Raw genomic sequence first — 13,733 nt, 5'->3', positions numbered from 1 at the left:
CGTTTCATGGCCACGCTTCACTGTATTTCTGAACGCTGAATCTTATTGAGAATTTTCGCAGTCATAAAGCCACAGGTCTTAATACAGGAGGTTGGCTGGCTGGAGAACCAGTCATAAACAAACATGAAGAGCAGACTGTTGTCAGCCAAGCCAGCATTTTTCAGGCAGATTTAGTTATTTTAAATAATAATTTTTGTTTGATAATAGCTGCATTTTCAAAGTATTGATTAGCTCATAACTGCAAAAGATTACAGCTGTACCAATGCCAAGTATGGCTGATTCAAAGTTAGGATATTATTGTTTAATAGAAAATACCTTGCATTCACAGGTGAATAGCCATTGACTCATTGTTGATTATATGACATAATGACATAAGTAATCCCTAAATCTATTAACAGCTCATACTAAGTATTTGTATTATTGATTTAATAGCTGTCAGTGGTTGGAGACAGTTCAGATGCACGATTTCCATTCAAATATTATATCAGATGGATTTAATGTCAACAAACTGTAAGGCCCTAATTGTTCTCTGTTGCAGTGGCTTGAATTTCCTGGATCTGATGGTACGTCAGGGAACTGTTGATAATCCTCCAAAACCCCCTCTTGTCCCTGGGTTTGAATGCTCTGGAATAGTAGAGTCAGTAGGTGAAAACACAACAGGATTTGAGGTTAGTGACATTAAGGATTGTACCTCTGTAGCCTAATTCTGTGATGAGTGAATGTTAAAAGTCATTTTCTGAGCAACCAAATTGGCATCAACAAAACTAGAAACATGGTGTAAGAATAATAATGAGATACCCATTAAAATGAATCCAAAATCTATCTACGCCCTCCTTCGTGCCACATGCTTGTTTCACATTAGTTACAACGTGTTTCTTTCAGATAGGCGACAGAGTCATGGCTTTTGTCAATTACAATGCCTGGGCAGAGGTTGTTTGCACACCTGTGGATTTTGTCTACAAGATGCCAGAGGAAATGACTTTTGCTGAGGCTGCTGCATTCTCCCTGAACTTTGTGGCTGCCTACATGATGCTCTTTGAGGTTGCCAATCTGCGAGAGGGGATGTCAGTGTTGGTTCACTCAGCAGGAGGTGGTGTAGTAAGTCCATTTCTTTTATGACTATTGCACAGCCACAGAACAAGTTTATCCAACTCTTATTAAAAGTGACGGCTTACCTACAAGTGGAAGTGTTTCCTGTTATTACTTAATATCTGTTGTTTATGTCACTGTACAAAATGAAATTATATACTAACTAACTAGATTTTAAATAATTTCTTAATAAAATGTCTTGAACATTCTTTTGAGTAATTTAAGATTCGGAATGACTGAAAGAAATGCTTACAACAATTATTCAAAAAGCAGTTAATGTTGTTTTAACTATTTAATTATAATTCATACAATGTAGATATTATACACAACTCATTTTCTATGAATGTTTGATTATTATTTCACGGTGTAGCCTACATACATATTACATACATACTGTTGCCTTTGTGTGATCTTGGTATATTTAGAGTTAAACCCCTGTGTTTTCAGGCATTGATAATTTGTTGCAACTGTTTGCTATTTTCAGGGTCAAGCTGTGGCTCAGCTTTGCTCCACTGTACCTAATGTCACTGTGTTCGGGATCGCCTCGTGTTTCAAACACGCAGCCATCAGAGACTCTGTGACTCACCTCTTTGACAGAAACGTTGATTATATACAAGAAGTGAAAAAGTAAGCATAGAAAGTTTCCCCGTATTATGATTCAATTGAGGCTGAAGAGCCTGTTTTTAGTTCCTCCTTAATTTGTTCATGTCAAAAAAGGAATTGCAAGGCATCATCAGGCATTGTCGCTGTAGCATGTTATACATGTGCACTAATGATAATGATAACGTGGACCTCACTGAGCGCAGAGGGCTGTGTGAGGAGGCAGATGTTACCTGTTGCCTTATTTGGTCTTGTGTGGCTGTGGTCCCCATGGTAACTCACGGCTCATCTGAGAGAGCAGCAGCATTGTGTAGGGCTGAGGTTCACACTGGCAATGTGGAACAACTGAACCAATTAGGGCTGAGCATTGATGTCCTACACATTCCATTCACAACACAGCCACTGTCAGCCAGTTTGCACTACAAAGAAAACACCTTGTAGCAAACACTGTCTGAGATTTGATGTGGTATGATGCAGGTTTACTGATATTATGCTGCTGCAATGGTTTAATCTTTTTTTGAAGCTTTTGATTATTTAGAGAACTCCAAAACCATGCTGCCTCCTCTGCTTCAGCAAGCAATTTGTGCCTATACCTATGAGTCATTTAATTAGGTTACATGCACCAAACATGCTCTATGGTTATATTTTTCAGATTATAATGCATGGGGATTCAAATAGTTTTTTTTCACAAGCAGTGATTGTTTCATCTTTTCTGCCTACATATCCACAGTGGTAGTGGATTAATATGACTTTCATCTCTCTGGCCCACACATTCTTCTCAGGATCAAGAGCAAAGTACAATTAAATGAGTCTTTTTACAGAAGGCAAAAACCATGGGAATCACAAGACCACCAAGCAGTTTAGCCAAGCAGGTATCCAGGGCCACAAGGCAGAATGTAGTTGCCTTGATAATAACATGCCTTTCATTCTTCAATTTCTGTGCATTTAGTGAGTATGGCAAACTTTTATGTCTGATTGATGCTGTGTGCCATCATGAAACCTTTTGTAGCATGATAGAAAGCATGTTACTAATGAGGAGTGATGTAGGCATTGCAAAACATCAAGTTCTTTATAAGAAAACTGTAGCCAGAGTCCAAAGAAAACGTGGGCTGTATACTGCAACTTTTTCTCAGAGTTATACTCCAGAGAATCCATGCTCATAACTAAATCCATGATTGGTTGAAACCTGAAGCTGCTACAGAGTATGACTCACAGGCTGAATTTATGGATTTATAGAATATGTTTTGCACTTTCACATTGTGCTCACGGACATAAACAAGCTAATAAAGCCATCACTGTAAATGTACAAAGCTGACCTCTGATTGTACTTTATCTGTAGCTTTAACTGAAAGCTGAAATATTTAGTCGATCAACAATAGACAGAACATGAATCTGCAACTATTTTATCATATTTCCTAAAGCTTAAGGTGATGTCTTCAAATTGTTTTTGTCCAACCAACAGTCCAAAACCCAAAAATAATCAGTTTATATAATGTTAATAAAGGCTGTGAATTCTCACATGTGCTCTGGGAAACTGTGTTGGGCATATTTTAAAACAATTTGACATTTGATGGATCAAACAATAATTTAAACATAATCATTAGTTGCAGCTCTAATTTCCAGACGAAATAATTGGTAAATGAAATTATATTAATAATTTTTTCAGTGGACTTAACCTTTACTTTGTTGATGTTTTAGGATTTCTCCAGAGGGAGTAGACATTGTGTTGGACTGCCTGTGTGGGGAGAACACAGCGAAAGGCCTGACTCTGCTGAGGCCTTTGGGAACCTACATACTCTATGGTGGGAACAATACCTATGCTTTTCCATTTAGTACTTTCAAAGTGGAAATAACTACATTTGCAGTGTATTTGTGTGTAGTCGATTTGACTTCAAGTTACAGCCTTACTATTAGCAGTTAAAGTGTTAATCCAACATTTCTTCCCGAGGGTTATGTGGGAAGATCATACCACTCTAACATCTGTCCATAAAACCTGGTGACAACAAGACGTCAGGAAGTCACCGCTCCAGGCCAAGAAACAGTCTGGCAAACAAGATACATATGGGATAATATAGAGCTAGAGCACATTAGAACCTGACAGGGTGATGCAGTGTCTTGAATCATCTTGAAGTGAAGGGGTTTAAATTCGCAATATGCGCTTGCTCTACATTATACTGCTTATTACATGGCTAAGAAATCAATGATTTGACACAAAATATTGACTTAAAAATGTTTTTATTTGTATGTATATAAATGTATTTACTTATACATATAATATTAAATGGTCCTTCCGACTCAGAGTCTATGATCAGAACTGTGTCCAAGGCAAATAACTGCGTCTGTCATTCATAGCAGGGGTCTGCTATTCAGAAATAACTTTAGAGGTGCTTGTAAGTGGATTTAGTTACCTTTGGACAGAGCTAGGCTAGCTGTTGCCCCTGTTTACGGTCTTTATGCTAAGCTAAGCTAACCATCTCCTGGCTAAAGCTTCATTCTCAATGGACAGATATGTGGATGGTATTGGTCCTCTCGTCTAACTCTTGACAAGAAAGCAATAAGAGTATTTCCCATGATGTCGAACTATTCCTTTAAAGAGTCTTGCATTCATTAAGGGCGTTTTCACACATACCTCGTTTGGTCCGGACTTTCGGACTTTTTAGTTTGATCCGAACCAAAATTACAGGTGTGAAACCTCCCCCGGATCGCGGTCCGGATCAAAAGACCAAATTTTGGTCCGATAAAAAGAGGTGGTCTCGGTCTGGACCAAACTGAACCATGGTCCGGTTCGTTTATAGTGTGAAAGCATTTTTTGGATGGTTCGGACTTTTGGACCAAATACAAGAAGCTCTGGCAGGCTCTCCTTGTGTTACAAGACCGAGGAAGCTCCTTTAAGGTGCTAAGTGAGAGAGAGTGGCGGTGAATGCGTTCAGAGAAGACAGCTGTCGGCTATCAGAGCAGAGAATACATCAGCAGTTTATTTGTTAAGTGGTAAATGTACAGCGTAGGTTTCAGTTTGTCTCTGAATAAATGCTCCAGAAAGCAAGTTCCCGTGTCTTGCTTCTCAACATCACAACAAAACAAAAAGGGCCGCGGCAGTAGGGGGAGAGCAGCAGTCAGTAGGGGGAGAGCAGCAGTCAGTAGGGGGAGAGCAGCAGTCAGTAGGGGGAGAGCAGCATTCAGTTGGAAAAACTCCGACACAGAGAGAGGATATGAGAGGACGAGGAAGCCCTTCAACAAACCAATCAGTTAGAAGTATCTGGAGATGTAGCTCACGTATGTGATGATGGCAGGACGTAGGTTTGTCACGTATAGATCTTTAGTGCGCTTGCAAAACTGCAGTGTGAAACCACAACTTACCGGATCAAATGTATACAATGTAACAAAAACATGAACCTTGGTCCGGACCTTGGTTCGGACTTTCATGTGTGAAAACGCCCTAAATGTGTTGGCAGCCTGACTGAGAGTGAGATAGTGAGGCTCACTTGAATAAAACATACTCCATCCATTAGCCTGCAAATTAAATGTATTGTCCTTCAAAGCTACCATACTTGTCTGATCTCTGTTGATTTCTTTAGTTTGTGTGAAGCCTCGTGAATCAAGTAACAGATTTAGAGGGATATTATTTCATCAGTTGTATTTATACTTAATATGTGCAACGGCATGCTTGCACAGATCTAAGGGTCTAAAGGTGCCAACTGTTCTCCCACATCCACCCTATGTGCTTTGTGGCTGCCTGTTATTGACCAGTCACTTCTGCCCAGCCTTTGCACAGCATACAGCAATCCTTTTATTTTTGTTTTTTCAGGCGCGTCAAACATGGTAACTGGGGAAACAAAGAGTTTCTTCAGCTTTGCAAAATCTGTGAGTCAGAGATGCAGTCTGTCATGAACATTTGAAGGAAACAGTACTACCCAATGAACATTTCATCATTTCATGGCAAATGAAACACACACAAATGAGTCACTCGGAATGAACGTGTCTCTGTGTTTTTTCTCTCCAGTGGTGGCAGGTGGAGAAGGTGAATCCTATTAAACTATACGAGGAGAACAAAGTCATAGCAGGATTCTCGCTCCTCAACCTCCTCTTTAAACACGGGAAATGTAGTCTTGTGAGATCAGTGATGGACAAACTCTTGTGTCTCTATGAACAAAAGAAGATCAAGCCGGTAGTGGACTCCCTATGGGCGCTGGAGGAGGTAAGACCCTGGGGTGATATGAGGGTTTAACACAGTGAATAAAGTCAATGATTAGGACATAAAAAATGATCTGGTCACAGTGGTTATATAAACAGGAGACACCAGGTTTAAGATTTAAGAGAAGACTTTATGCAAACATCTCGGACAGCATGTCATCTGTTTTTTGTCACCGTTGCTTTCTGTGGGACATTGTCAGCTGTTTCTGGACAGTCTTCCACAGATGGTGGGTAGGTTGCATCTTTATCTTCCACAATTATTTCACACCCACACAAAGCCCAACAGGCAATATAAGTCAATCACTTCACTTTGGATTTCTTTTAACTGTGGTTATTCCATGTCTTTGTACAGTTCATCTGCACATACCTATTCTTATCAAAATAGCCTTTTCACATACAGTATACCTCAACAAGTAGTAACGCAATGCCCGCTCGCTTAGGTCTTGAGCTTGGCTCAGGAGACAGTCGTGGCTAGATCTTAATGTTTGTATATTTTTACACAACCCTTTTGTGGGCCATTAGGTCTTCACATCCCTGGTGGTACCTTTGCCGAATGAAAAACTCAAACTCTATACTTGCAGGGCCTACAGTAATCATCCCTAGTAGACAGGACACATAAAGATAGAACAATCTACCTGTGCCATGTACCATATGTCTTGTGGGCTATTTTAGTATATTTTAGGACATTCCTCCTTTGGTCTGATAATAGATACAGATACAAACTGTTAGCAAAATAGGTGCTATTGATTAAGGGCTTTACACACCCATGGTTAGGGTGTCCAGATGAGAATGGGTAAAATTTGGGACGAGACGGGGGGGTCAGTACAGTTGTGCTGTTAATTATATGTAGTTTGCTGCTAGCATGCAGCCTGACGTCTGACGTTTGGTGACATAATGCAATTCTGACATAGTTCAACACTTCAACCTAAGCAGACATTTAATTAGCTGGAATAAGTAAAAATACATGTGGGTGTGTAGGACCTGTAAATTTAGCACTTTGAACCCAACACAAAAAATCGAGTCACTGTTCATTAAGTAAATAATAGAGCTATTTCACAGCAGACACAATGGCTACCATATAGCAGGAAAAGCACAGGTGGAAAAAACAATTGTTAACTATGGCTCAGTGCTTTTCCTGCTATGACATGTAAAAAATGCTGTGGAAAAAAGGTTGATTGAAAGTTTATTCTTGGAAGCAGGCAATACCATAACTGCCGAGTCAAAAGGATAAAAGCCACTGTCTGTGGTAATGAGGTTTTATCTCCATATCTCCATTTCCAATAGCTCCATATTACTGTACTCATGGTACCATTAAAATGTAAGCTAAAGCCATTTCCTCAGCATACATTTGACCTAAAATCAATTTGCCTTATTGTTTCCATCAGTGATATCAGAATGCATTTAACACAATCTCTGTCTGTCAGGTAATCCATCGCTAGAAGCTGATAATAACGTAATTCTGAACTTTACAGTCAGAGAGAGAACAGATTGATGAAATAATCTCCAGATTTTCATTTCTCATGGGAAACTCCCCTGGTTCTTATTGTCCATAAATTTGGCAGATTTGCCAGGCCCTTCACTGGAACATTGCCTATGAAGGATCTCATTAGAGGGGAGGATGGCGTGGGATGCAGTGTCAGGGCCACTGCCTGCCTCATTTGTTCATATGCCTGGACAGAGAACTCAGAGGGTGTTAGTTTACATGTTAACCATGGCAACCTTTTTTTCTGGAATGAAAAGTTGAAGAATGTGCGGGACCGAAACAGAATAGCACTGCTGTTGGACAAACAGCAGTTTTAGTTAGGAAAAAAATAATTTGTCACCTTTACCTGGGAGTCCCAAGGTAAACGCTATTTAGGATACACTAGGAGACTACATAAAGAATGTCGCAGAGATTGTTTGAAAGTACCAGATAAACCCCATTACACCTACAATGCAAGTGGATATTATCCCCTCTTGCTAGCAGCAAAGTGCTGGAGTTTCTGACCTATTTTTGCTCTTGGCTTGATTTCCGCTATTGCTTTTAGCAAATGAATGCTTGTGACACAATGGCTCCCAGACAAAGGGACGCATTCAGTTGTGTCTTTGTGTGGACTGTAATGAGAAAACAAGATACGGCATCCTGAGTAATCTGTTGTGATGTGTGATTTTTTCTCTACACAATTGAGTCAGACAAGCTTTAATGAATAGTATGGTTATTTTATTGTTTACAAGTTTTGACCTGCAAGGTGTGTTGTTGGGCGGGGAGATTGTTGTTGGACGTAGATGAGAAAATGTCACAGTAAATTCATTAAGTACGTTTATTAATTTCTTGCAGATGCAAACCATGTAGACTCCCACTTGGACTGTACCATAATGTGATCATTGGGTGTTGTGGTGCTCTACACCGATAGCAGACTAAAGCTAGCTCTGGTGTGTTATTGAGTTGGAGAAAATCATGAAATTGATTGCACTCGCTGCGCTTCTCCCATTCCTGCAGCACCCTGCTCCTACAGGTGAAACTCAGAAAATTAGAATATCGTGCAGAAGTTTATTTATATCAGTAATTCAACTTTAAAAGGTGAAACCAAAATATTATACTGTATATACTCATTACATGCAAAGTGAGATATTTCAAGCCTTTATTTGTTATAATGTTGATGATTATGGCTTACAGCTTATGAAAACCCCAAATTCAAAATCTCAGAAAATTAGAATATTACATGAAATCAATAAAAAAAAAGGATTTTAAATACAGAAATGTCAGCCCTCTGAAAAGTATAATCATGCATATGTACTCAGTACTTGGTTTGGGCCCCTTTTACATGAATTACTGCCTCAATGCGGCGTGGCATGGATGCTATCAGCCTGTGGCACTGTTGATGTGGTGTTATGGAAGACCAGGATGCTTCAGTAGCGGCCTTCAGAACTTCTGCATTGTTCGGTCTCATGTCTCTCATCTTTCGCTTAGCAATGCCCCATAAATTCTCTATGGGGTTCAGGTCAGGCGAGTTTGCTGGCCAATCGCACAGTAATCCCATGGTCATTGAACCAGGTTTTGGTACTTTTGGCAGTGTGGGCAGGTGCCAAGTCCTGCTGGAAAATGAAGTCAGCATCTCCATAAAGCTTGTCTGCTGAAGGAAGCATGAAGTGCTCTAAATTGTCCTGGTAGATGGCTGCGTTGACTCTGGACTTAAAAAAGCACAGTGGACCAACACCAGCAGATGACATGACTCCTCAAATCAACACAGACTGTGGAAACTTCACACTGGACTTGGATTGTGTGCCTCTCCATTCTTCATCCAGACTCTGGGACCTTGGTTTCCAAATGAGATGCAAAATTTGCTCTCATCAGAAAAGAGAACTAATGAGCAACAGACCAGTTCTTTTTTTCTTTAGCCCAGGTAAGACGCTTCTGACGTTGTTTGTTGTTCAGGAGCGGCTTGACAAGAGGAATACGACATTTGAAGCCCATGTCCAGGATCCGTCTGTGTGTGGTGGCTCTTGATGCAGTAACTCCAGCCTCAGTCCACTCCTTGTGGAGCTCCGTCACACTTTTGAATGGCCTTTTCCTGACAATCCTCTCCAGGCTGCAGTCATCCCTGCTGCTTGTGCACCTTTTTCTTCCACACTCCTACGTTCCACTTAATTTTCTATTAATGTGCTTTGATACAGCACTTTGAGAACATCCATCTTCTTTTGCAATTACCTTTTGAGGCTTTCCCTCCTTGTGGAGGGTGTCAATGATGGTTTTCTGCACAACTGTCAAGTCAGCAGTCTTCCCCATGATTGTGAATTCTACTGAACCAGACTGAGAGACCATTTAAAGGCTCAGGAACCCTTTGCAGGGGTTTTGGATTAATTAGCTGATTAGAGTGTGACACTTTGAGCCTACAATATTGAACATTTTCACAATATTCAACTTTTCTGAGATTTGGGGGTTTTCATAAGCTGTAAGCCATAATCATCAAACATCATCATCAATCATAACAAATGAAGGCTTGAAATATCTAGCTTTGCATGTAATGAGTCTATATAATATTTTAGTTTCACCTTTTAAGTCGAATTACTGAAATAAATGAACTTTTGCATGATATTCTAATTTTCCGAGTTTCACCTGTATATCAGACTGCAGTTGATTAACAATATGAACCATGAAAAGTCTCACTGCCTAAATCTGTTTAAAAAAGGGGAGTCTGGTGTAACACTGTTCAAACAATACACAGTATCTAGTTGGCAAAAGTTGGTGTCTTATGTTACATTTAAGTATGCAATCAATCATCCTTATTACAATTAGTATAAAGTTATTTCATACTTCATTTATACTCACATAAATGAAACAAAAATAAACATCTGGATAATATGTTTTTACAGAGCTGAGGACTTGTTTTTTCAGAATGTGAATATTAAAATCATTTGTTTTTGCAGGATTAATAAATAGTATGAGACATAATTTATTTTGTATTAGAGCCTACTTTAGACAGCAGTCTAAAGCTGGTTAATCAAATCTCCAATGCAAAATACAGCCTACATTGTCCTTGCAATCATAGGTGAAATGAAGCTGTGTACTTGTATGATTACTATCAATCAATCATTCAGACTTTATTTATATAGCACTTTTCATACAGAAAAATGATAACTAGAATAAAAACAACTATTCAAATTAATTATGAAAATAACTAAAGATAGACCACAAGTAGATAAATAATAGAAACCTCTGTGGATCAATTCTGTAGGCAGGGTCAGTGCAATGTCAGATGTAGCCTAGCAGTGAGTTAGCATCATTTATTCAACATTAAGGGTATTTTCTCACAGAGTAAAATTAAATTAAAGCTGCTCCGAGGAAGTGTTCCTGTGTAATGACTAGGAAGTGGTTGTCATTGTCAAGAGTCATTATATTATGAGATTTCATTTGTGATATCAGAGTTGATGTATGTATGTTGTTGTTGTTTTTTCTAGAAAGTAAGTTGTAATAATGTAAGTAAGTCTTTTATTCTCAGGTAAAAGAGGCCATGCAAAGAATCCATGATAGAGGCAACATAGGAAAACTCATTCTGGATGTCGAGAAGTCTCCCACCCCTCTGGTAACATTTTAAATGTGTTTTGAAAGTTAATTGCATGAATAAAGTTATCAGAAAGCATACATCAAAATGATAGGGCTGTTAAGTAGCTCTTAATCTTAAATGCAATTCTACAAAGATTTACAATATTTTGCAAAAGACTTTTGCAACCGCACTTTACATCTTTTACAGTAAGAGAGGCTGATGAATTGATTTTAAAGTACCGTAACTAGTAACTAGATAGTTATCTATCTGTATGCCAGCTTATGATATAAACAAGCATAAAATACCATTTATGAATTGAACAAAGACTTTTATGTCTAAAATGTCACAATGAACACATTATAAAAGTATGATTATCAGTTACAGCTTGCTGTATCATATAAAGTATTATAACTAGATACATGTAAAACTAAGATAAGAAAGTTGATCATAGTCATAAATATTAACGACAAAAAAAAAGTATGGTATGACATTGATGGTCGAGGGTACAGAGGAAGAGGAAAGAGTAGGGAAGATGGCAATAAATTGGCAGATGTAAAAGAATGCACAATACAGAACCAGTGGTGAGGATAGCCAGCACCGCGTTATTATGGAAACCACGCAACTTCTATTGACCTCCAGTCGTTAAGGTTAGAATAACTGTTTGGTCAGGGGATAGGACCTGAATAAATCGGGTTACGTTACCTTGCGTAAGCATGGACGCCTGGCCAATAGTAGTGTGTGAATGCTATTGAATGAATGCTTGCCTAGAAGTTGCGTGGGTTCCATAAACGTTGTGTTTCAACCTGTAGAGGGCAGTCTCTATGCATATTTATAACACAATATCCAGAATTCAAATACTTTCCACTAAAATGTCAAGATTTGAATCCATCAAAAACAACAGCACATCTAAAGTGGAAATGATTTTTTTGGAAACACTGTAAACATACAAAGATGATGCTGATTATGGGCGTTCCCATCTCTGTGCTTTATTAACCACACAGCTAATTTGCTGACTGATTCACTGTGTAATATATATTGATATAATTACATTGTTGTTGATAAATAGTTACATTTAACATTTCTGATGCCTAGAGCACATTTTCAGGTCCAGTCAGGGTCATGAGGAGGCAGTGAGTCTGGGTTTCTCCTGTTTAATAGCAGTCGTTCCTGAAGTGATATCAACATCAAACCTAAAAACACTATGGGATATGTGACAAGCTTGTATTGAAAGTATAGGGCCTGTATACAGCTGCCCGTTAGTAGAGGACACATTTACACATTTACTGTATCTCTTGAAATCACATTTGTGTTCACCTATGTTTCTCTGTATGGGTAGCTCAGTACACAGTTAATGACAGCTGAATAACATTTAACCACTAGATGGCCAGCGACAGCACAGAGACCAGTGAGGCAGGAGAGGAAGAAGAGGAACCAGAAGGAGACAACGACAGCAAGGAGCGAATGCCTTTCATCCATTAAACTCTTCAAACCCCACTTAACACGCCTAGAGACTGCAGAGGAACCCAACCACACACAAGTGTTGTACAGTACAGTATGTGTGTGTATGCATGTATGCATGAATGGATGTATGTACAATATATGTTTGTGCCTCTTGTCTGTTACCTATTGTTTGTCAGTTGATTGGTCGTGCATAATTATTGGGTAAATGAAGACTAACATCATGTTTGTTACCCAAGCAACAGGCGTAAGTGCCATTCTGAACATAGTATTATTATATTCTTATACTCTATGGTATTATGTTGTAATTTAATGCTACCCAGTGATGGTAATAGGTTTGTGTCCATTTTACAATTTAATTCATCTGCCAACAGTTTATTGACTGAATAAGCATTTAAACCTGCTGACTTGCCATTATCCCTTCACAATTTACTAAAGCACATAAGTGCCATATACTATAGGAACAAGTGTAATTTGATTCCCACCTGTCCTCTGTGATGACAGCTGTTAAAGCAAATGATTGACATAAGTTTGAGAAAGTGCCCTCAATGTTTTGATGCTTCTGACCAAGAGAGTGAATTACTTTCTCATGTTACAATAGTAATGTGTAAGCCACGAGAGGTCGAAAAGTCTGCGTGTAGATTTTTGGCATGATATTTTATTCTTACTTGACAACCTTGTAATATTAGAGGATCACCAGTGCCTTTGAGCTACAAACGACCGTTTGGTACTCGAAATGCTTTCCTCGTTCACGTTGAACAAACCAACAAAAAAAGGTATTTGTAACTGAATTACAAATACCGGTGCATAAACCTTAAACCACCAGAGCTCTGTTTCATGTAGTAACTTATTGGATTGAGGACATATTTTCCCTCTACGCTGTATATTCAGAATTTTTACTAAAATAATAGATGACGTCATACAGTGTTACATTTATGAAAGGTCAACATTTAATAAGAATATATGTAAATACAAGAAAACATAAGATAAATCAGTAAATTCAGAATTGTCTTAGGGAGGATCATGAAGTGGTTATTCAGACTGCAGACGGAGGTTTGTGGGGTCTCTGCTTTGCTTGTCTGACTAAAGTTGTTTACTTGCTGGTGCCTCACAACAAAAGTGCCATTAGACTCCAACATAAATCAGTTATTTTTCACAATGAGCTGATGTATAAAGCCAGCGTGAGGTCTGAGTAACGCTGTGTATTCCTTTATTTAAGTGTAATTCCCTCTGCGCCATCTGTGAGTTGTTAATGAAATGTAAGAGAAAGGCTGACAAAAAAAACAAATGTTCACACTCACATATTCAAATAATTGATCTGTTTTCATTTTTGATGTTTTAAAATAAAAGCAAACTATTGTTTTCACTATT

At 38.7% G+C, this 13,733-nt stretch overlaps 1 protein-coding gene across 1 annotated transcript in view; it reads left to right on the top strand.

The window, feature by feature from the left end:
- Positions 1–13,733, top strand: part of vat1l (vesicle amine transport 1-like) — a 14,249-nt gene extending 516 nt beyond the window's left edge. The window contains exons 2-9 of the mRNA XM_028573405.1: positions 539–668; positions 883–1,098; positions 1,574–1,716; positions 3,388–3,491; positions 5,495–5,550; positions 5,690–5,884; positions 10,860–10,943; positions 12,285–13,733. Coding sequence (XP_028429206.1) covers positions 539–668; positions 883–1,098; positions 1,574–1,716; positions 3,388–3,491; positions 5,495–5,550; positions 5,690–5,884; positions 10,860–10,943; positions 12,285–12,383 — 1,027 coding nt within the window. The 3' untranslated portion in view covers positions 12,384–13,733. The remainder of the gene's footprint in view (positions 1–538; positions 669–882; positions 1,099–1,573; positions 1,717–3,387; positions 3,492–5,494; positions 5,551–5,689; positions 5,885–10,859; positions 10,944–12,284) is intronic.

This window comes from Perca flavescens, chromosome 1 (genome assembly GCF_004354835.1).
Source record: "Perca flavescens isolate YP-PL-M2 chromosome 1, PFLA_1.0, whole genome shotgun sequence".
Classification (NCBI taxonomy): Eukaryota; Metazoa; Chordata; class Actinopteri; order Perciformes; family Percidae; genus Perca; species Perca flavescens.
This window is presented reverse-complemented; position numbering and strand designations above follow the sequence as displayed.